The 21,498-nt window shown below is 41.2% G+C and overlaps 1 protein-coding gene across 1 annotated transcript; it reads right to left on the bottom strand.

The window, feature by feature from the left end:
• Window positions 1-495: 495 nt before the first annotated feature.
• LOC139296444 (MAGUK p55 subfamily member 7-like) lies at window positions 496-19,751 on the bottom strand. The gene is made up of 18 exons (XM_070918845.1): window positions 19,727-19,751; window positions 19,255-19,373; window positions 18,799-18,876; window positions 17,261-17,341; window positions 14,426-14,560; window positions 11,996-12,077; window positions 11,750-11,835; window positions 10,696-10,770; window positions 9,832-10,028; window positions 9,647-9,705; window positions 9,461-9,472; window positions 8,951-8,995; window positions 5,139-5,312; window positions 3,257-3,337; window positions 3,062-3,155; window positions 2,778-2,886; window positions 1,692-1,835; window positions 496-726 (listed from the first exon to the last, which is right to left on the bottom strand). Exons 1-18 carry the CDS (start codon window positions 19,749-19,751, stop codon window positions 496-498), a joined length of 1,827 nt encoding a protein of 608 aa, XP_070774946.1.
• Window positions 19,752-21,498: the final 1,747 nt, after the last annotated feature.

Raw genomic sequence — 21,498 nt, 5'->3', positions numbered from 1 at the left:
TTATGTCCCTAGTTTTTTTACAGCATGTTGTTGGCAAAAATGTCTCCTTGACTGCTACTAATAATATTTCTCTGGTGTACATTACAGTTAATTGAAGTGCAGCAGCTGTCAGAATAATTACATGCTGATGTTTGCGACTTGGCAGGGAAGGATTACACTCAGCCACAAGCTCTGGAGAGTTTCCTTTTTTCCCCCTTCTTCTTCTTCTTCTTCTTCTTCTCCGTCCTGCGAGCCGACGTTATTTCAGCCAAATGCCAACAAAAAAAAACTGGCTCTGAGACAGACGGAGGGAGGGAGGGAGAGAGAGAGAGAGAGAGACGGATTCTGTTTGCCTAATTAGATACACACTAAGGGACAGTATGGAAAACTGTGGTAATCACAGGGATTGTTTACAGATGGAAAAATATTTCAAATATGACAAAAATTCAAATTTTATATCGTACATACAACTAAGATTTTTTCAAATCTTTTGTTCTTTGTTTCTTTGTTCAAAGTTCAAATCCAGCCGCTCAAATGACCACAGCTTCTGCGTGCTTTTGTCGGCGAGGAGCAAATCCACTCGGCAGGAATCCACTGGACCTCTGCCTCTTCTACCTTCTCGAGGTCCGCCTTCAGCTCTCTGAACGCCACGGCGATGTCTCCGTTAACGACCACCTTGTCAAACAAGTGGCCGCACTGGCTCTCCATGCTTTGAGCCGAGTCAATCATGTCCTCGAAATCCTCCTCCTGTGACAAGAGAACACCTGGGTCAATAAAGTGTAGGAACAGGATAGCTCTATTCAGCTCTTTCCATAGCTTGATTGGTGTGTCCCTTTGATTAACCATCAAGGAAAAGATGAAAAGAATTAAAGGAGCACAAAAAAAACACAGCGATTGATGATTAATGATGATTTCATTACTAATCTGACAAATACTGCTGATGAACGGAACAGCTAAACTCTGGCCATATGGTGACAAAAAACATCCTCCTAGACGTGGAACGGACCCCGTGACCATTGAACTACACGAGCCCAGGCGTAACGCGTCGTTACATGCTGAGAGTAAAGGATAAGAGGCCTTTTCACACCAGCTGTAGTACGAGTTGAAGATATGCCTGAACCATCTAAGGGCTGCGGTGCTTGGCACTGTGCGACACAGGTGTGTGACCTCGAGGGTTTAATAAGGGCAGCATGGGCAGCCAGGGTCAAACAGTGAATGCAGAGCCAGATGAGGATTATGGAAGTGACCTAGTATGTCATGTCTAAAACACCTCTGCCATCAAACATGCGTTCTCCTGTTTTGAGACAAGTGAACACAAACCCACCAGAGCAGCATCAAATATGAATCCCTCCCTCATTGAGTTCTTCTTCATCTTCTGGACAAAATCTACTCACCTATACTTATTTATCAAACAAGAAGCCACCCACCAAGCAGCCTTGTAACTCCCCCTGTCTCTTAAACGTCTCTTAAATGCAAACCGCAGGGTCAGCCATGTGTAAGGCAAGGTGTGCGCATGAGTAAAGGAGCTTAGGTGTGTGTGTGTGTGTGTGTGTGTGTGTGTGTGTGTGTGTGTGTGTGTGTCTGTGGGGTTGGGTGGGTGTATTGAGGCCAGAGTGTTTGACCTCACACCGCCCTGCATGTTACAAGACATGGAACATGCACCTGACTCCACACATGTACCTGCTGTGTGTTTATGTTATAACTTCTCTTACTGAAAAGATCTTGACTGAGCTCTTGTCCTCTTCTTCGCAGATGAATTTAGCTCTTCGTCTGGTGAGGCGGAGCTCCTCCATACGCGGGGGCTTCACAAACACCACGTATGGTTTGAATTCAGATGTGTACACAAGCTTTATTTTCTGCGGTGACGAAGACAAAACTGAAGGAGGTTAGATGAAGGCCTTATGAAGTATTTATGGTACAACAAGTTGCCTCAACAATGTAGACGTGGTTTAAAAGATAAAAACAAGATTTCGGAACACGGAAAATCATTATTGTTCCATCTTGAGATCCCTACATGGTGTGAATCTACATGCATCATTTCAAATGTGGCAAAGTGAAAACTTGTAAAAGCTCTAAATGCTGAATAATCTTGAATGTAAATGCAACTGAATATAACAGTTTTGTGTAGACGATTGGTAAAATTGATGATTTAAATAGTATTCTTGGTTTGAACCATGAGAGATTACTTTCTATACTTTCTATAAATGATGTACAGGCAGTAATGTGCAGCAGAATAACTTACAGTAGAAATCATTTAAGTTTTCCTTTGTTTTGCATTGTATGCCCCCTTTTCCCAATTTTGGACTGTCCTCTTGTACTGCAGCACTTGTAACTGCTAATTCCCACTGTTGACCTGGGGAGAGTGATGACCGCTATGTGCTTCTCTCGATACAGATGGAGTCACCTGTCCCTACTTGTTAGCAAGCACCTTAGCTGACAGGGCGCATGTGGAGTTTCATGCTATGCTCCTCTGCTAAGGTACCCCAACAAATGCAGTAGCATGTGATCCCTCATTGGCTTCCCACCAGGCGAACACTGCCAATTGTGTGCGATGAAGCGCCAGCACCACTGTGGTGACACATCAACAAGTCATATGATGAAAAAGCATACATTTCCATTACTGAAAAAGCAATCTTCACAATTTTTTTGTGTTAGTTTAAAGCACCAGTGTGAATGATTTACCCGGGACTTGTGAATTATTTTGGCTCAAAACCTTCCCTCTCCTTGGACACTCATCCAAATTAAGTTGGCCACGTAAACGTTAATGAAATTATCTTTTTTGATGGCATAATACTTACACTAGGGTGCACATCCAGGAGGCACACCTTGCCCTCAGCCATCACTCTGCGCACAGAGTCTAGACTTGTTCCATAGTAGTGTCCAAGGTATCTCCCATATTCAATAAACCTGGAGGCAGAAAGAAACAGACAGGACAGACACAGACAGGAAGGAGAGTAAGACAGCATATAATGGTAATCAGACAGCAGTAGAAATGGTGGCCATCGCTCTCATGAAAAGGGAGGAGGGAGCGAGACTATTTTTAACACTATGGGAAAGGAAACCTCCTGAGCATATACAGTACCTATGACTGAGAATGTCCTCTTCAAACATGTGAACTGACACAAAATGATAATCCACCCCTTCATTCTCTTTCCTTCTCTTCTCACGCGTGGTGTCTGAAAGAGAACAGGATGTGAGGCTGATGACGGCTTTAAAAAGATGAGGGAGCATTGTGAGTGCGGGAGGTAAAGGTGACAGTTTTAGGTGTCTGTCTTACACGGTACACTGACGCCATAGCGGTCAGGGTCGGATATCAGGAGCCTCCTCTTCAGTTCATTAACGCCAACGCCGCTGGGCCCTCGAGACAAAAATCACAAACACTGTGTTCTGTATGTGGGTATTCATTCCCAATATCACTGTGTACTAATGTTTTCCTCACGACAAGTCCAACATCAAATAGGTTTAGTGATCTGGTGACACAGCTGTCTTTATCATCAGTGAAGGAGGGAGAGTCAGACAGACAGAGCTCTGATTTCATACTGATTTCAGTCTGAAAAGCATTCTCCAACCTCACTCTTTTTCTCTGTCTCTGTCTCTCTATCAAACGTTAAATGCTCCTATACTCTCTGGAAAATCCATAGCATCGTGTTTAAATGTGACATCTGCAAAGCCACACAGTATCAGTGTCATTATAGTGTAGGATGCACAGGATGAAGCGCACACACACATACTGTAGCATCTGGGATTTTCTTCTACAGCAGGTTTGTGCAGCCCCAGATTGCATCAGACTCTAATGGAGCTCCGTCTGAAAGTAGGATTCCTGACATACCTGCCTTTTCCATCACAGCACTGAAAGCGCTCGATACATTACAAAATATCAGGTTTATAGACTCTCCTCTGTTACACTGCTGATGTCTTTCACAGCTGCTCCGCAGAGCTGGAGAGGAGCATCATCAGGTTCTGCGGATACTTTCTTCTGACCTTTTTTTTTCGAGAGTTACACGATCTGTAGGGCTTAAAGTGGCTGGCAGTCACTTTCACCAACTTTTCCCGGGGCATAACGGTCTATTGTTTCATTCAAAGTGCGTACGCAATGCAAACAAAAAAGGATATATTTCCAACCTGGTCAAACATTATCCAGCTGGTCCTGTTTTAGCGATCCAGGTTTTGGTTTTCCTGTCTATAACTCTCATTGCCAATACGCTATATATTCTTAATGATGACCTCCGGTCAATGAAGAGCCTTCACAGCAGACAGTAAAACGTAATCCAGAGTCGGGGCAAGCTCCAACTCAATTAAAGAGGTCTAAATCTAAATCCAAGCTGTCTTAACTGTTCTAGTCTGATGATGGAGCACTTGGCTGACATTATGAGGGATCTTATTCACAATCCACTCATCCCTTTCCCTCCATTCACCTATCATTTATCTCCTCTCTATCTGGTTTTGTTTTTGCACCTCTTCAGTTCATTGTGTTTCTCTTCTCTCTGCCTTCCACTTTCGATTTTCTTCCCCTCTCCTTCCATCTCTCCTCTTCTCGTCTTTCTTCGATTCCCCTCGGTCACAGATGACCTACAGTTGCATCGTAATATGACATTAAAAAGACCTTCAGTGGAGCTCGATGTAAAAGTCCCACGGGAGAGATATAGCTCAAAAATACATAGAGCAGGCCTGCAGGGTTGGCAGAGAAGTGAATCTGGGGTGGGCCACTAGGTAACTTAAGAGAACACAATATATTCTGACTTGGAGTTTTCTGACAGTGTTTACGTGGTTCTGATGGGAAAGGATTGTTCTTGCACTCGAGAGTGGGAACATAAATCTTCATCAATGCATTACTTTTTCTTTTGATCAACAACAGCTTCAATAATACTGTCCTTTTAGTGAATGGGATCACGTTATTTAGGTTTTTTTATATGGACAAAAAAAAAAGGAGTGGGATAATATAAAACAGAACACAACTGACCACAATGTGCAGTACTGTATATATCACCACAGTAACTACCATGTTATAAACTTTGCATATAGCAATGCTATATACATGTTATGCATACAGTATGTCACACTAGTTCACAGCATAGGAACCTATTTTACTTTTGTCATTGTGCTTTAAAAGCAAACTTTCCCCACAAGCTGGGAAGCCTTTTTCTTTAGCTCATACGTACCAACAAGAACGACCAGACGGTGTCTGTCCTTAGGGTCTCTGTGGTAGGGGATCACCTCTTTGTAGGTAGGGGGACGACTTGAGCTGTGTACCCCTGTGCTCCACCTCCTGGACCGAGCTGCTTCTCTGGCCCGACTGCTCTTTCTCCCGAGTCGGAAACTCCTTCGTAAACCAGCTGGAAGAGAGAGGGACCTTAGACCTGCCAGGTGTATTACTGAAAATATTGCAGGACAGCACTGAAACCTGCATTAATTGATTTTTTTGGCCACTTGAATGCAGCGCAACACAACCTCTGGCATATTAGTGGCTTATAAACTTGATATGGTTAATGTGTTAACAGCCCCCTACCAATTTACACATCCAGCAGATTTGGAGTCACATTTCCAGCCACCTGGAGAATGTCAATTATTCACTCTTCTTTTAGCTCTGTTTTTAGTCCCCACCAGATTCAGAGCTAAATGCTCTGCTACGTTCACCAGCTTGTAGCTAACTTTGTATGTCTGCCAGTTGATGCTGGGCAGGTAGCATACAGTAGGTTTTTAGAGCTTTTTCACTGATAGCAGTTGCCCCGCTGTGTCTGGAAGTGAGGCTGATGAGAGTGGTGAGACTGAACCAAAACAGTAAAGTTGCGGGCTTTAAAACCAAAACAATGAGCTTAAAGAAGCTAAAACTGTTCGCGGAGCTGAGGGGAACTGCAGAGTCAGTGGGTTCATCACTACTAGTGGCGCCTTTCACATTACACATAGTTATTTGATCCGTTGTTAATATAAAAATATTGATCAGAGCAGCTTTAAGAACCCATAGCATTGCTTCTCTTGGTGCACCACTTGGAAATCACTTTAAAAGTGCTCTCAAACGTGGTTAAAAAGCACCAGAGATACGCAGACGACAACAAGGACCATGACAGAAGGGAGAGCTACACTCGAAATGGGAGGCAGCGTGGAAGAATAGAACTCCATTAAAGAAACCATCAACTCTGCCACCTGAACTCTGGTGTCGAGCACTATCCTGAAGAGCACAAATCTCAGTCAGGAGACGACGACTCAGTCTGTCACGCGTCGCTTGTACTGTAGGCCGTCTGGCAGCCACCGTCTGCCATGCGACTGTGGTCTGGCCTGGCTTGGCAGGCTCGCTCTCTTTCATGATATGTTAACTGCTGCTAAGTGATGGTGCCAGGCTTTCTCTGACGTCAGCTGTAATTTCACTTTGTAAGCATATCTGTCCATTTCCTCTGCGGGGTTCATTCTAAGAAACATAGCACTATGTAGAGACTTCAAACTTTTGTTTACATGTGATTTAAACTGATGATTTCATGCCGAAATGTGAGGGGGGTATTACATACTGTATAAAACCAATGTTATACAGAAAAAGAGAAATCTGTTGTAAATGTAAATGTCAGTCTTAAGCAATTCTGGCAGTGAAACTCTCATCTGTGAAATCTGAAAATGCTCTCAGCTGTAAAATCTTAGTTCTTAGTTTTTTGGAAATGTTACAAGACGTTTCAGCTTCACCGGACAGCATGAAGGAAGGGTGAGAGGAGAGATAAGACCGAGAAGAGAGCAATGGCATGCAAAACATATAAAATGGGCCAGAGCCATTAATGTCAAGATTATATGATATGAGCTGCAACCTGCAGTTCTCAGTATGAAGCATCATAGTCCTCCATAAATACAATGAGACCATTTAGGACAGTGGTAGTGAATAATTCAGTCTTACCATTTAAAGAAATAGTCGGACATTTTGGGAAATGTGCTTCTTCGCCTTTCTTGCCCAGAGTGAAATGAGAAATTGATAATAATATCTGCTAATATCTGCTTATTAAAGAGCGTCTTTACCTTGTGTAAATTGACATACTTCTGAGTGAAACAGAAACAGAATAATAATTTGACTAAATTAGAACTCAACAACATTGTCTTGAAATGTAAAAATATCCAAACACTAACCTCCTACTATCATACTCATTTGCTAACTACAGAGAAGCTCACCCGATCACCCTAGCAACTACGATCCAGATGAGTTTATAGTGTTTATAAGTGTGGCTTTATATGAAGGGAAGGGTTAGCTAGTAGCTACTTAATAGATGTAAGTATACACCATAAGTTCAAGATGAGTCATCAAACATATGTTTTTCAGGCAGAGAAAAGACAATGATTTTGATCTAAAAATGATTTTAATTAATTTTGCCTTGGAACACAGCTAGCCTGGCTCTGTCCAAAGGTATCAAAAAATGCCTAACTGCACTTCTAACACGCACTAATTAATGCTTTATATGTCATTGCCATTCCAGTCTTTATGCTAAGCTAACTGGCTGCTGGCTTTAGCTTCATATCTAATGGACAGACATGAAAGTGGTATCAATGTTCTCATCTAACTCTTGGCAAGAAAGCAAATAAGACCAAAATGTCAAACTATTCCTTTAACCTCCTAAGACCTGGCATCCACATGCGTGGACATCACATTTTGGGTTATACCATAATACTTAATTCTGCTTATATGGAAATTCAAAATTGTCCCCGTATGCAGAACCACATCATGTCAACAGATGATGCTTAATTTTTATACTTATCAGGTCCCAATAAGCCCAAATAGCAAAGAGAAATTAAGATAGAGCTTGGGTCTTAGGAGGGTTAAAGGTCTGACAGTCGGGCTTCTGTTTTCTTCACCGTGCCTTCACTTGTTTATCTACATGTAGTTCTCCACCATGTCCCTCCTCTTTCTTTCACTCACTCTCTCCTCTGATTGCTCTGCGTGCAGTTATTTGGTCGTGCAGCATCAATAAGGGTTTACATGCCAGACAGAGAGGAAACACAGAGTCTGAACCCCGTCCTCAGGTGGAAGCTGGCCTGAGATAAGATGAAATGCACATTATTAAATGCACATGACTCTTAGGACTGATATAATGCCACATCTGTAATTAACTTGCCTTGTACGGACGTAAGGAGCCTTTTTACAATCAGCCTAATGTGCACGCCCCCATATGAACATCCTGCACTGCTCATACGCACACACATCATATCCAATCCATGAGATCAAGACAAATGGGATAAATGGGAAGGCTAAAACCACATTTGCTGTTCCAGTTCTCTCCCACAAATCTGCAAACCACAAAACTACATCATCATATGAACTGGTTTGTACTGAAAATATAACCAGGGTCTCCTTTTGTTGCTGGTTTTTCTCCATCTATTTTTATTGCTAACTTCAAGATATATTCAACGGTGGTGGAAAGTAACTAAGTACCTTTACTCAAGTAGTCTACATAAGTACAATTGTGAGGTACTTGTACTTTATTTGAGTATTTTCACTTTACTACTTAACTACTGTACTACATTTGAGAGTGAAATATTGTTCTTTTTACTTCACTACATTTATCTGATACCTTTAGTGACGAGTTACCAATTAATAATATAAACTATAATCAACAATATTATGTATTAGTGTAGATTAAGTTAAGATAAGACATTATTGATCTCCAGGGGGAAATTCACAAGCAGCATAAAGTAGCCGTTAATGAATCCAATAATTATAATTCAATAATATAATACACATTATTCTGAAATGAGACATTCTGCATGAGTACTTTTACTTTTTGTTCTTTAAGTATATTTTTCTACTTATACTTTTGTAATTTTACTTCAGTAAAATTCTGAATACAGAACTTTTCCAACCACTATGATAGTGCCACTTCAGTAAAAGATCTCAGTGCTTCTTCCACCACTGAAATTAAATATATGTGAGTTCTATTGTATCGTATCATGCTGGTCCCTTTTCCAGTGTCAGTGGAATTTGAGCGGAACAAGTCAAACATCTCACCAATGTGGATCCCTGTTATAGCGCCGTAGTCTACATCCTCCATGACTGGAAAAACAGGAAGAGAGAAGAGGAAAGAGTGAGGAAATCGTGGACTCAAACCACAAGGGGATGACATGTGCGTTGCTCTGAAATTTCATACTCAAAGTATTAGCTTATGTTCTGACCCAAATGTCCTAATATTTTGCTTTGGAAATGCTAATAATAGTTTTATTTAGAAATGATATCCACAATTTAGAAATATTAATAACTACCTTACTCTAGTGAATAACTAGCACACTGCAGAAGGCCAGATCCTTTAAACCTGCTTGGTTACAACAGAGGAACATTTAACAGAATGCTCTCCATTTTGGAAATTTGGTGCAGGGAGCATTACATGATTATTACTCTTGGATAATACGCCTCTTTAAATCGTTAAAAACCCCAAACCAAAGCCTAAAATGTACATGTGCATTATATCATGTAAACTATGGAGAAGGTAAGTTTTCAAAAGAAAATTCAAACAGACAGTACCTTCCCCCTCATCTGTGGAGCATGTGGAGAAAGCAAAAGCAGTGAGTACAACAGGAGGGCAGCAGACATGACCTGTCACCTCTCAACTTAGCACAAAAGGAGCTCTAATATGTTTATTGGAAAGTGTTAAAAGGTTTTATTCTCTTCAGGTGTGGCGATTTCATGGACAAAACGTTGGGTCATCACCTGGTGGTTTGACTCGTCGAGGCTTGAACAGGGCTTTAGGTCGCTGCAGTGTAACTCTCCTGTAGAAAGTCAAATAAGATGAGGCTGAATCAAAACAGGAGTAAAAATGTCTTATACATATTATATGACAGTGTTTTCAAGTGAGCGAGCATGTCGCTATCAACTAAAAAGCATTAAACGAAAACCTCTCGTGGAGCTGCTGCGAGGGGACGAGCCCTGCCCGAGTGTTGCTGTCCCCGAGGTGACAGGCCTGCCACCAGGTGTCATCCTCCATGCTGACAATTTGCAGGATGTCGCCCCTTTTAAAGGCTACTGCTGCATCCTTGCACGGAACGGTGGGATCCTCGTTAGGATCGTAGTCAAAAAGAGCTCGCAAAAACAGCTGAGGAAAGAAAATAATTCAATGTAATTGCCTTCAAGCAGACATATAGGAAAATACACATTCTATTTGATCGATTTATTCATTCATCCTACTGCAGCTTTGTGGACTTCCTCTGTATCCTGGCAATGGACGGAAAACATCTTTGTCTGGTGCTTTTTCACATATGTTGGTGACATTTTTGAGGAATGACCATGATCATAAAAAATAATTTGTCTTAATTGTTTACAAATGCTCCCTGCTCTAACAGCTTCCAGCTTGGACATCCACTCCATACATGTACTGGTAGTGGCCTACAAACAAACAGGATTGTGGAAATTTTCCACATAAGGTGCATAGATTTATTGTTAATGTTAAACTGAGATGATGCTGCTCAACACATGTGATGTGTGCGAAATGATTACTCAAGTTCGATAAAAAGTTGTAAATTGCAATGAAGTCAGTGAGTGTATTATCCTTGACTGTCTGATCTGAATTCACTTCTTGACAATGCGCTGCTGTAGTGACAGCACTGTGGCAAAAACACAAACTATAACCAAACGCACAAGATACCACTGATTTCATCTGTTTTTACTGAAACCAGGTGGGCAGCTTTCCCCCATGCAGCCAGAATGAATGCTAATGAAAAAAACACACAGCACAGAATATGTGTAGTTAATATTTACTGTACCTTCTTATTTGATGACATTTCTTCCTTGGAGGAGGCAGGAATGATTTTGAACGTAACTTCACCCTGAGAACGAGCCTGCGCAAGAAAAGTTACAGGGAGCAGTTTGATATTTTGGGAGATGTTCTTATTTGCTTCTTGCTCAGAGTTAGTTGGGAAGATTGATGCCACTTTCATGTATGTCTGGTAAATATGAAGCTAAACCTTGAAGCCGATTAGCTTAGCTTAACATAAAGACTGCAGGGGGAAACGGCTAGCTTGGTTCTGACCAAAGGTAACAAAATCAGCCAACACCTATGAGTTCAGTAAATAATATTTTTGTACAAAGAAAGTGTAAAAAAAAAAGCTGTTTTCACCTGTTTTTAGTCTACATGCTAAGCTGAGCTAACAATCTCCTGGCCGTAGCTTCATATTCCTTTACAGGATAAGGCTGGAGATATTCTATTGTTTTCTTACTGTCAACAAATCCAATTAAAAAAAAACTAAACCTAAAATGAAAAGATTCTACACAACACACACTGTCACACACACAAAGCCTGATATAGCTTATTCTCTGTGCCATAGATCGCCACTGTTGTCCAAAACTATTAAAAACACATAAATGAGCCACAGAGTTGCACTGGGTGACATGTTACTTCATTATCATGAACATGGGCACTATAGTTTATTTAAATCAATCCATTGCAATAATACAATACAAAATAAATGTGGATTAATCCGCAGCAGGAAATAGTCCCAAACAAATGCACTATTTATTCCTGTTTGAATAATGTTTGCTAAAAACTACAGTGGCCAGCTGTTTTAGCAAAATACTGAGAAAAAAAAAGCAACTATATATTTGTGACACTTTTTAAGTTTTACATCTTGGATGGGAACAAATAGGGTTGGAGCTGAAACGTATTGGCAAATGGACCAGCCTTATCCTTTACGTTACAACATTGAAAAGAAGAAAGAAAAGGTTGTGAACAAGGGGACAGAAGGACAGAAGGAAATAGAAACATCCAATGAGGAAACATTGAAGCAAACAATATGATGTAACAGCGGAGGTGAGACTAACCAGAAAAGAAAGAATTTCCTTTGGCTTGCTGTGCTCCAGTGAGACTCCATTCACCTCTTTCAGCTCATCTCCTTCATGGATCAGGCCTTTAAAGTGTTGGAAATACATACGGAAATTTATACCACATGCTCTTCTCTGTAACATGTACTTTTACTATGAACCGTCATCATGCTACTACAACCTAATGTAGAAGTATGGGAAAGTGTAAAGTGGACACAACTGTAATAACTGAGTTTATCAGCTTACCGCTTTTATCAGCTGCACCTCCTCTCATGATCCTGGCCACAACAATAGCCCCAGTGGATTTATCCTTCTTAATTGTTGCCCCCTTGAGGATGGTGATTGGTGAATGAAAGGATGATGGACAAACAGACGAGCAGATGCACAGAGGCAAAGAGGTCAAGCAATGGACGGTGAAAATAACATGTTGATTTTATTACAGTCCAGACAAGCTTCTTATTTAGAGTCACTTCATTCCAGTGAAGGCTATTTGTATAAAGACGGGACCATTTAGCCGGCTGCCTTCATGTAACACACAAAGCGCTGGAAAAGGTTACCGAAATCAACATTATTTTCAACAGATGTTACTGATGTGGAGCAAATCGCAATGGAAAGAGCATCTTATGTAGTTGACTACAATCAGCTCACGCTCGGGTGTAACCCTGTTGTCTGGAAAAACGGGAACATGCTGGATCGATCAAAGAGACCGTGTCAGAAAAAGGTCAGCCCCCCTCCAATCTAGTTTTGGGATCAATACAAAAGTATGTTCTTTATTATTGGTCCTGAGCACATTCCCCCCTGAAAGCTCAACCACTAACACACAAGCACACACACACTGCAAAAAATGTCCATCATTAAGTAAATTACTCTCATACTTACCCCTAAAATAATGTTTTTCTTAAAAAATATAGATAAACTCAAAGATTAAACTCATCTCTGCCATAGGGGTTTTGTTTGTCTTTTATTTAGCAGGATATCTTAAAAACCTGTTAACAGATTTCAATGAAATTTGGTGGAAAGTAAGGCCACAGGATAAGAAACAAATGCTTAGGTTTTGATGTGGATCCAGGAATTTTTTAAGGGAATTTTGACTTTGTGTGTGAGGGCATTTTTGAACATTTCTGCTATATTGTAATGAACTACTGGACCTACTTGAGTGGGAAAGAATCTGGCACATGTACCCACAGCTGTCCATCACTGTAAGTATTTTATGGAGATCTTGATCCAGATACAGATCAAAACATTCTGGAGTTTTTTTTTATTATTATTAGAATAACAAATTTAGAGGATTTTGCAGGCCTTGGCGAACGTATGCACTCTTTGTACTTTGATTAGTTTTCAGTCCAGTTTCACTTGATCCAGGAAATTTCCAGAAATAAGTGACAATGGCTTGGAACAAGGTGGAATAAGGCAGATCGTTCCGGTAGTATCAAGAAAATGAGCAATGATTAAAGACCTTGAAACAAATTGATTTACATCAGAAACAGCAGAAGAGATATTATCCCAATCCATTTTAATGCTCAATATGGATTTACAGGACTCATTTAAGAGTTTTTCAGTGCATTTACATACACACACGTAAATATGCACACACACAAACACACACACTTGCAGACAAACACACACGACAATGCTGAAACTATGTTGTGCGTCACAGCAGATATATGGCAACAAAGATGTGGAAGAATTGACTCCGTAAATTCCTGGTTGAGGAAAGTGAGCAGCAGGCCAGACGCAAAGGTGATCCAGGCCGCTGCAGGAACCGTTTCTTGTGTTTCTTGTCATTCCAAGGGCTGCAGTCCTGCTACACCTTGGCATACATGGCTTTAGCAGTCACGCCGTTTGACAACATGACATAAATTCAGTTCCTTGGATATGTTTATTGCTTTGAACTGCCTGTGCATGTCAAATATTACGGCTCGACAAATTACAAATGTTTAAGTGCAGTTGCCTTGTTACATGGTTGTCTTAACTTAAATACTTGCATTTGTGCTTGTTTTGTGTGCATTATAAGGCCAGGTAGAGCAAATTAGAAACAGGCAGACATGTAGTAAAGTGCAGTTGTACTTTGTTTTTAAAGCCAATTTCAGGACTATCATGGGTAGAGTGAAAAATATATTTTTATGTTAGCAAAGACAAACTAGACATCATGTATGACAATGGAAGGACTTAGAGGTTACACTTATGAACCTCCCGCTACAGCTTTTAAAAGAATATTTCGACATTTTGGGTTATTTGCTTCCTTGCAGAGACTTAGATGAGAAGATATATACCAATTATCTTAGCTTAGCATAAAGATTTGAAACAAGGAAGGAACAGCTAGTCTGGTCCTGTCCATAGATAAAAAAACAACAGCTCCAAAACTTAGCAATTAACATGTTAAATCTTATTCTGGTTGTCTCAAGAAAATGAAAAAACAAAATGTAAAAACCTTTCAACTGAGCTAGGCTAGCTGTTCACCCCTGTTTTCCATCTTTATTCTGAGCTAAACTAATCATCTGCTGGCTTTAGCTGCACATTTAGCATACAGCCATGTGAGTGTATCAACCTTCTCTTCAGCTCTTGGCAAGGAAGCGTATAAGGGTATTTCCCAAAATGTCAAACTATTCATTTAAGCCAAACAGAAGATAAATCAAATGTTCTCAACCTTTGAAACATGAAGACATGTTTACTGACCAGGGGCTCTTTGGTTTTGACCAGGCTGACAATTTTGACCGAATCCTCATCCTCCTCCAGTACTTCATCAGGTATCGGTGGCAGAGTAGGCTCAAAGTCTCTCTGAGCTACAGCGTCATGGACAGACAGGAGACTCTGTGAAGGAAACCGAAATACTGTGAAGGTGCTGATCTGCATTCAGGTATGTCACTTTGAATTCTAGGTGCTATGAATAGATGTGGCATTGGGGCTAGTATCCTGCAATGCATCTCTTTGCACGGAAAGAAAGGCACTGCCTAAGGCCGGCCAGTTGGCTGTCAAGGTTGCTGTCGAATTCGGCATAGTGAACAAATGCCAGTGTAATCACTGCAAAAGTCTGTTCATTAAATGCCGTCCATTCTAGTCACCAGGTTTACCAATGAAGGTTTAGACCAACATTTTTGACCAACTGGTCAGGCTAGAGATGGTAAAATGTAAGGTTAAAAAATACTCAAACAAAAATGCAACCAATTGCTGACTAATTAAAGGTGACTGGGTAGTGAATGAGACCAAAAATTCCAACAGGTTTGGCTGGCCTGCACTCACTAAAGCGACTGAATCCAAATACAGCACTTTCTTCTTGGTCACAAAACCTTCAATTTCGCCTGTGCCAACATGCCAAATGTGATTTAGTTTAGGAATGTACCGCCAGCCTGTGGGCCACCTGAAAGCAACCCCCCACACTACTAACAGTGCCTCTGCCTGCAGCCGTACTGGCTCACTCAAACATCACACGTCTTCGGACTGTGAACTGATATATGACTCACTATCAATGCCCAGACAGTTCATTTAAGTTCATTCGTTGTTCATTTTGGCAGTGTGAGAACTCCAGGTTTGTTTGCAGAAAAACAATATTCTGGATAAACGCTAATCTCTCACTGGGAGCCTGCACAAAGTACAACTCCAAAAAAAAGGGCATTTACTGTAACAAGAAAGAATGAGAAGACGGGGGAAACATCTGCTCATCAACTTAATTTTAACAATCAGCCAATCCATCTGTCAGTTAGTCTACTTGTTATCCCCATGTCCATCAACAGTTGCTCTGCTCAGAAGCTGCCAACGCGTGAGCAATGTGTCTCTGGCCACTTTCAGAGACGGGTTTTCAAAAAACAAACATTCATTTACAGAATATTATACCCAGAGTCTCTCATAAGTATGTGTGAGCTCCCGCGTTGGGGCCAAGAACAAACAGGTCATTAAGACTGTTTAAACAAACCTGTTAGTTCTTGGCTGGCTTCAGCTACTCATTAAGAAAAGCCATGACTTCTGCAGCTCACTGGAAAACCATACGCTGTGTGCATGTATGTGTGTGTATGTGTGTGTGTCTGAAATATGACTGTCAGCAGATCTGAAAAAAGGAAACATGCATTTGAGTAGCCTGGGCCTTTACATGAGTGAACACTAATAAACATAACTAGGGAGTAGATTAGCTTCAATGCCAGTGTGGTTAATAGATGTCAGCACCTCTCAGCGGGCAGAATGATGAGGTGAAATCAATTTAAATGAAATTTACAGTTGGATTAATTTGTCACTTTGTGTGACCCATATAAGAGCCGAATGTAGGAAACAAAATACTACAAGCCTTTTGATGTGCGTGTAAGCTGCAATGTTCAGTCGCCTGAACGGCATCAGAATAGCTCAGATGAGGCATGACTGCATGGAAATTAGCTTCTCAGATTACAGTTCTAGTGTTAGCTCATGTCAAGAGAAATGACTGAACATGTCACTACACCATTCATGAGTAGGTTTCTTTTATTGCTAATGATCCACTGGGGCACTGAAGTAGAAGGAAGCAAAACAACATCTTCCAAGTGGATTTCATTCTTGCTTCATAAATGGTCCATGTGAATGGCAATTATAGGATGTGCTTCAGTGATAGAAAACTGCACTCTCGCACAATTTGGGGCATGTTTGTGTTTGTGTGTGTGTGTGTGTGTGTGTGTGTGTGTGCGTGCGTGCCTGTGTGTGTGTGTGTGTGTGTGTGTGTGTGTGTGTGTGTGTGTGCGTGCGTGCCTGTGTGTGTGTGTGTGTGTGTGTGTGCGTACCTGTGTGTGTATGTGTGTGTGCGTGCCTGTGTGTGTGTGCATGTGCGGTAATATTATAGAGATTAAGAAGTCACTTAAGGGAATAGTTCGACATGCTGGGAAATACACTTATTCGCTTTGTTTCCACGAGTTAGATGAGAAGAGCGATACCATTCTCATATCTGTCAGTTAGCTTTATTAGTGGGGAAACATTAGCCTGGCTCTGTACAAAGGTACCAAAATCTATCTACCGGCACCTCTAAGCCTCTCTAATTGACACATTATATCTGGTTTGTTTAATTCATGCAAAAACCAAAGTGTAAAAACAGCAGATGTTTTACCTTTGGAGAGAGCAAAGCTAGCTGTTTCCCCCTGCCCCCAGTCTTTATGCTTAGCTAAGCTAAACTTCCCCTGGCTGTAGTTTCATGTTTAATGGATAGAGAGAAGCTACAGTAACCGACTCCTGGCTGTAGCTTCATATTTAACTGTTTAGCTCAGTACAAAGACTGGACACGGAGGGGAACTAGTTACATCTTGACAGGCTAGTTGCTTCCCTCTATTTCTAGTCTTTGTGCTAAGCTAAGCTGGCTGTAGCTTCATCATACAAACATGAGAGTGATATCAATCTTCACTGCTAAAGCAAACCAAAAATTTCCCCAAAATGTTACTTTAAAGAGTGGTGTGTGTTTTTTGGGTATAACTGATGTGATTTGACTGGACAGAGGACTTGGCTGTGGGAGTTTTAGGTGTGAAGCTACAGGAACACATCACCATGGAAGGAAATACACTTCACCTTAAAGTGGGGTTTGGAAAAGAGGGCAACCAGTTCTTTGACTTCATCTCTCCAGCCTTGGTATATCAGCTCCACCGCCAACTGGAAGCAGAGAAAAAGAGAAGGAGAGGCAGCATATATTTTTTTATAATTAGAGGTATACATTTATATCATGGCCTGAGTGAGGTTTGCTGTAGTCTACACTGTACTAGCCAAGAGAGACAGAGAAATGAGCAGGGAGACAAAAAGGGTTAGTGAAATTCAATTTCAACTGCAGTGACACATCATCAGTACTGTCCTCATTTCTACACTTTCATGCGGCCCCGTTCACCTCACTGGGGCTTTGCTTTTCTCTTCTTGATGTTAACTATTTGTCCATGTTTCTGTTTTTTGTGTCTTTCAGCCACAGTCGGAAAAAAAGCTCCCGAATGTTCAAGGCTACACGGCAGCTGCGGCGACAGCTAAAACAGAGCAGCCTTGACCGTCAGCAGCAAATGGAGAGGCGGAGAGTGACTGCGTGCAGTCGCCCGTCTTGTCAAGCATATTACTGTAATGACTTCCACTGCTTCAAGATGTCGAGGCACACTCCAGAGACACAATGCATGAAGGTCATTAGTTTCCACTGTGAGCAAACAGAAGCCTCTCTGAGGGGAAACAGACCCATGGTTTGGCCCTTCCAGTAGGTCCTGATGATTTAAGCCAGGCGGAGAGTGGCTGTCGAACCAAATCTGAAGCAAAGGGAGTGAAGGGAAAGAGATGGAGAGGAGTGTGTGGAGATGGGGGTGGGGGGGTGGGGGGTAGGGGTAGATAGACAGTATGGAAACATGGCAGGAATTACAGTGCATAAGGTATAAGGAGAAGATAAAGGAAAGCAACTGGAGAGAAAGGGGAAGAATAGAGATAATGGAAGGGGAGTGCGGTTTGGGGATGAAAAGATGGAAGCAAAGAGTAAGGGAAAAGTGTAAAAAGAACATCCTTGTTTAACACTTTGTCCAGGAACATGAGAGGGAAAATGATCACAAAGACAGTCGCAGGATGAAATGGAAATATAGGAATGATTGGTCGGTAGGAGGAATGAAGAAGACTAGTATATGAAATATGATGCACATCTGAGGGGAATAGAGACTGGAAGTGCCGTTTTGAGTCACAGCTGTAGTGGGAGTAGTCTATGTCGCTTCATCTTAAATCTTAAATTAATTCTATTCCTCTAACCTGAAACGTTAGCCTACACACAAAATGATTTCAGCAGGCTTACACTCGGCACCGTCCTTGATGACCTAACTCCTGGCACGCGGATACAAAAAGATATCTGCTTTTAAAACGCAGCCTTTCAAGCGATAATATCCGAGGTGACAGAGTTTTGGGATGACATTTCATAATTCAGTACACATGAGAAAGAATGTATGCTCCACTCGTGCTTCTGTGTGACAGGAAAGTCTTCTGTAGATCAGAGGGAGCAATTTGAACGATGAAAAATCTGCCCCCGTCCCCTCTGCTGTCAAGCTGTCATCCTCGGCAGCACGTCTGCCTGCAAAAGAAATCTGGAGAGAGTCACTTACGTCTGAGGCCAGACTCGCTGCGCGCTCATGGACGGGGATGGGGCTTCGCTTCTCAAAGCGCTTCAGACGCTCGTGGATCTGTCAAGTCAGGAACGTATCCTCAATCAAGGTTTTCTCTGCAGTAAAAAGGCTCTTACTGCAACTTCTACTGTTATTACTAATCCAGATCCTGCTACTACTATTCCTACTACTACTACTTTTACTACTAATAACATTAATTGATGATAATAAAATCTGAAACTGTATTTATGTGACCTGTTTCTTTGTTTTTAACAGTGGTGGAAAAATAACTAAGTACATTTATTTAACTGACATTACTACTAAAACGAGGATCTGAATATTTAATCCACCTCTGTATTTTCTGTCTGTATCTAAATGCAGACAAAATTGAAACTAAAAAAATAGATGTTGTAACCGAAATGAGTGGAAGTAAACAAGCAGGGATCACTGTGCCACCTTAAAGAGCAGGTGAAGCTTCTTCTCCATTAACATGCTGTGGAGAAACCTGTAGTCCTCCTCTCTGTCTGTATGAGACTCTGTTCCAGACATCACTGATGATAGCAGCCTGCACACGCCTGGGGGAGGAGGAGGAGGAGGAGGAGGAGGAGGAGGAGGAAATGCCAACAGGTATAAGCACACACATACATCACACACACACACATCAATAAGCAGTCCGCCTGCACCTGTTATTAATTTACAGAGCTTGTTTTGAAGGTTATGAGGCGAGGTCAAGAACCCAAAGAGAGAGGCCAAAGGTTAAACAGAGGGTGTGATGAAAAACCTCCCATAGGGGAGCCTTTAAAAGATTCACTTTTATGGGGATCATTGCTTTTATTTTCCAGTTATGTGGGCATTTCATCAATAAGGGCAGGATAGGTGAAAAGAAAAGAAAAACCTAATGTGTTAACCTGCTACACTTTGGACATACCTCTGTGTTCTGTTCGGCTCAGCATCCTCCTCACTCTGAGGAAAGAAAAGTTATATTGAAACCCTTGATATGTATTCATACTCAGTCATTTGCTCCTTTGTTATTATCAGCTAAGACGTAGACTGGAGCATGACATGGAGAAAGAGAAATGTATTTGTTTTTCACATGGTATGTAAAAGATGCTTCTTCTGAGATATTACTGCCCCCTAATGCTGGTATGAGATATTTCAACATTAACGGTAACATGCTGTTCAACTATCCATATGGCCATGTCAATAAAGTATTAAATCGGGCAATGTTTTATCATTCCTTTTCTTTATGACGTTAAACTTGACTTTCTTCCATACTTGATTGGTCAGCATTACTTACCTAAAATTACATCAAACTAAAGCAGAAAACGTGCCTCTGCTGCAGAATATATACTGGATGTGTTCTGCTGAAAATGAATTCATTTTTACCCTCTCTCATATCGTGATTTTGATCAATTTAAGATGAATTAGATTAGATTAGATTAACTGTGGTATCTAAATATTTAGAATTCCCTTTAAAAGCATGAGGATCGGTTGAACAAAAAGGCTTGTTAGATAATGGAAATATTGTCCAGCATCCCACCATGACTAGAGAAATACAACACAATATCCTCACTGATAGTTGTTTTTAAACTTAAATTAGTTTAATGTGTCAATAGCTGACAATAAATGAAAATATTGTGAAACAAGTTTGCACTAATACCTAATACCAGATTAGGAGTGTAACACATAATGTTTATGTCCATTCCAACAACCACACAGAACTTAAATTGCACTCACCAGACACTGTCCGTTCCATTAGGCCCAGTTCAGGCAGGCCATCGCTTAATGTGTAAAGAACAGGAGCTGCGTTTGAACATCCACTTGTAGAGAGAGGTTGTGTAGTGTTCGACTGGCCAGATTGTAAAAAGAGACTGTCTCTTATTCAGTCAATATGTGTCAGGTCTGACCTAGATCAAGCCAGCGGGCAATCAATACAGCAATCACAGAGCATGGGGTTGGATGTTAGTCTACACCAGCTCACTGTCCACATATGACTGTCACTGCATTCATACGGTTTTTAGTTGAATCTGAGGTCAGCAGTTGCATCATTTAAGTACCCTTTTATTTTCTTTCAACTTCACACTTTTCTCTCTGGTGATAAAATACATGGGTGTTCAAGGTTTTAAGGTCAATCCCAGGAGGCAATATTTTGGGTGATAAATCAATATAAATCAAATTACCCCTATTCATTGGGTTCAAGTCTTTTCATTAGGGGCATGACCCTATGCAAGACAATGAATACTTACCCAGTACAGGAGCTCTCCAGTATCACCCTGACCCCTGACCTCTCTGTGGGGAAGCTAATTGAGAATTTCCATTCAGGGACAAAGGTATATGTGCTGTGGAATAAATGCAGAAATAAATATGAATCTGTTACTCGTCTGTGTACTGACCAGAGAACCAGAGTGTCTTTTGCACTGCCTCATTATTCACACACCACATACCAAACAAGTCCCAGTATTAGACCTACTGTTCATGGAGGGCAAAGTGTTCATGGCATCAAAGAATACAGACAGCAGCCCAGACTAGCGGACAGACCGTGGGTGTGTCCCAGAAAATGGCCAGCCAACGAGATATGAACTCGGAGGAGGAGTCCACAGCACCAACTAGCTTCGTTTTCAGCTGCGTCACGTTATCCAGAGACAGCTAGGCTAATACCGGAAATTAAGCTACTTACTTCAAAATAAAAGCACAAGCAAA

The sequence above is a fragment of the Enoplosus armatus genome, chromosome 14 (genome assembly GCF_043641665.1).
Source record: "Enoplosus armatus isolate fEnoArm2 chromosome 14, fEnoArm2.hap1, whole genome shotgun sequence".
Classification (NCBI taxonomy): Eukaryota; Metazoa; Chordata; class Actinopteri; order Centrarchiformes; family Enoplosidae; genus Enoplosus; species Enoplosus armatus.
This window is presented reverse-complemented; position numbering and strand designations above follow the sequence as displayed.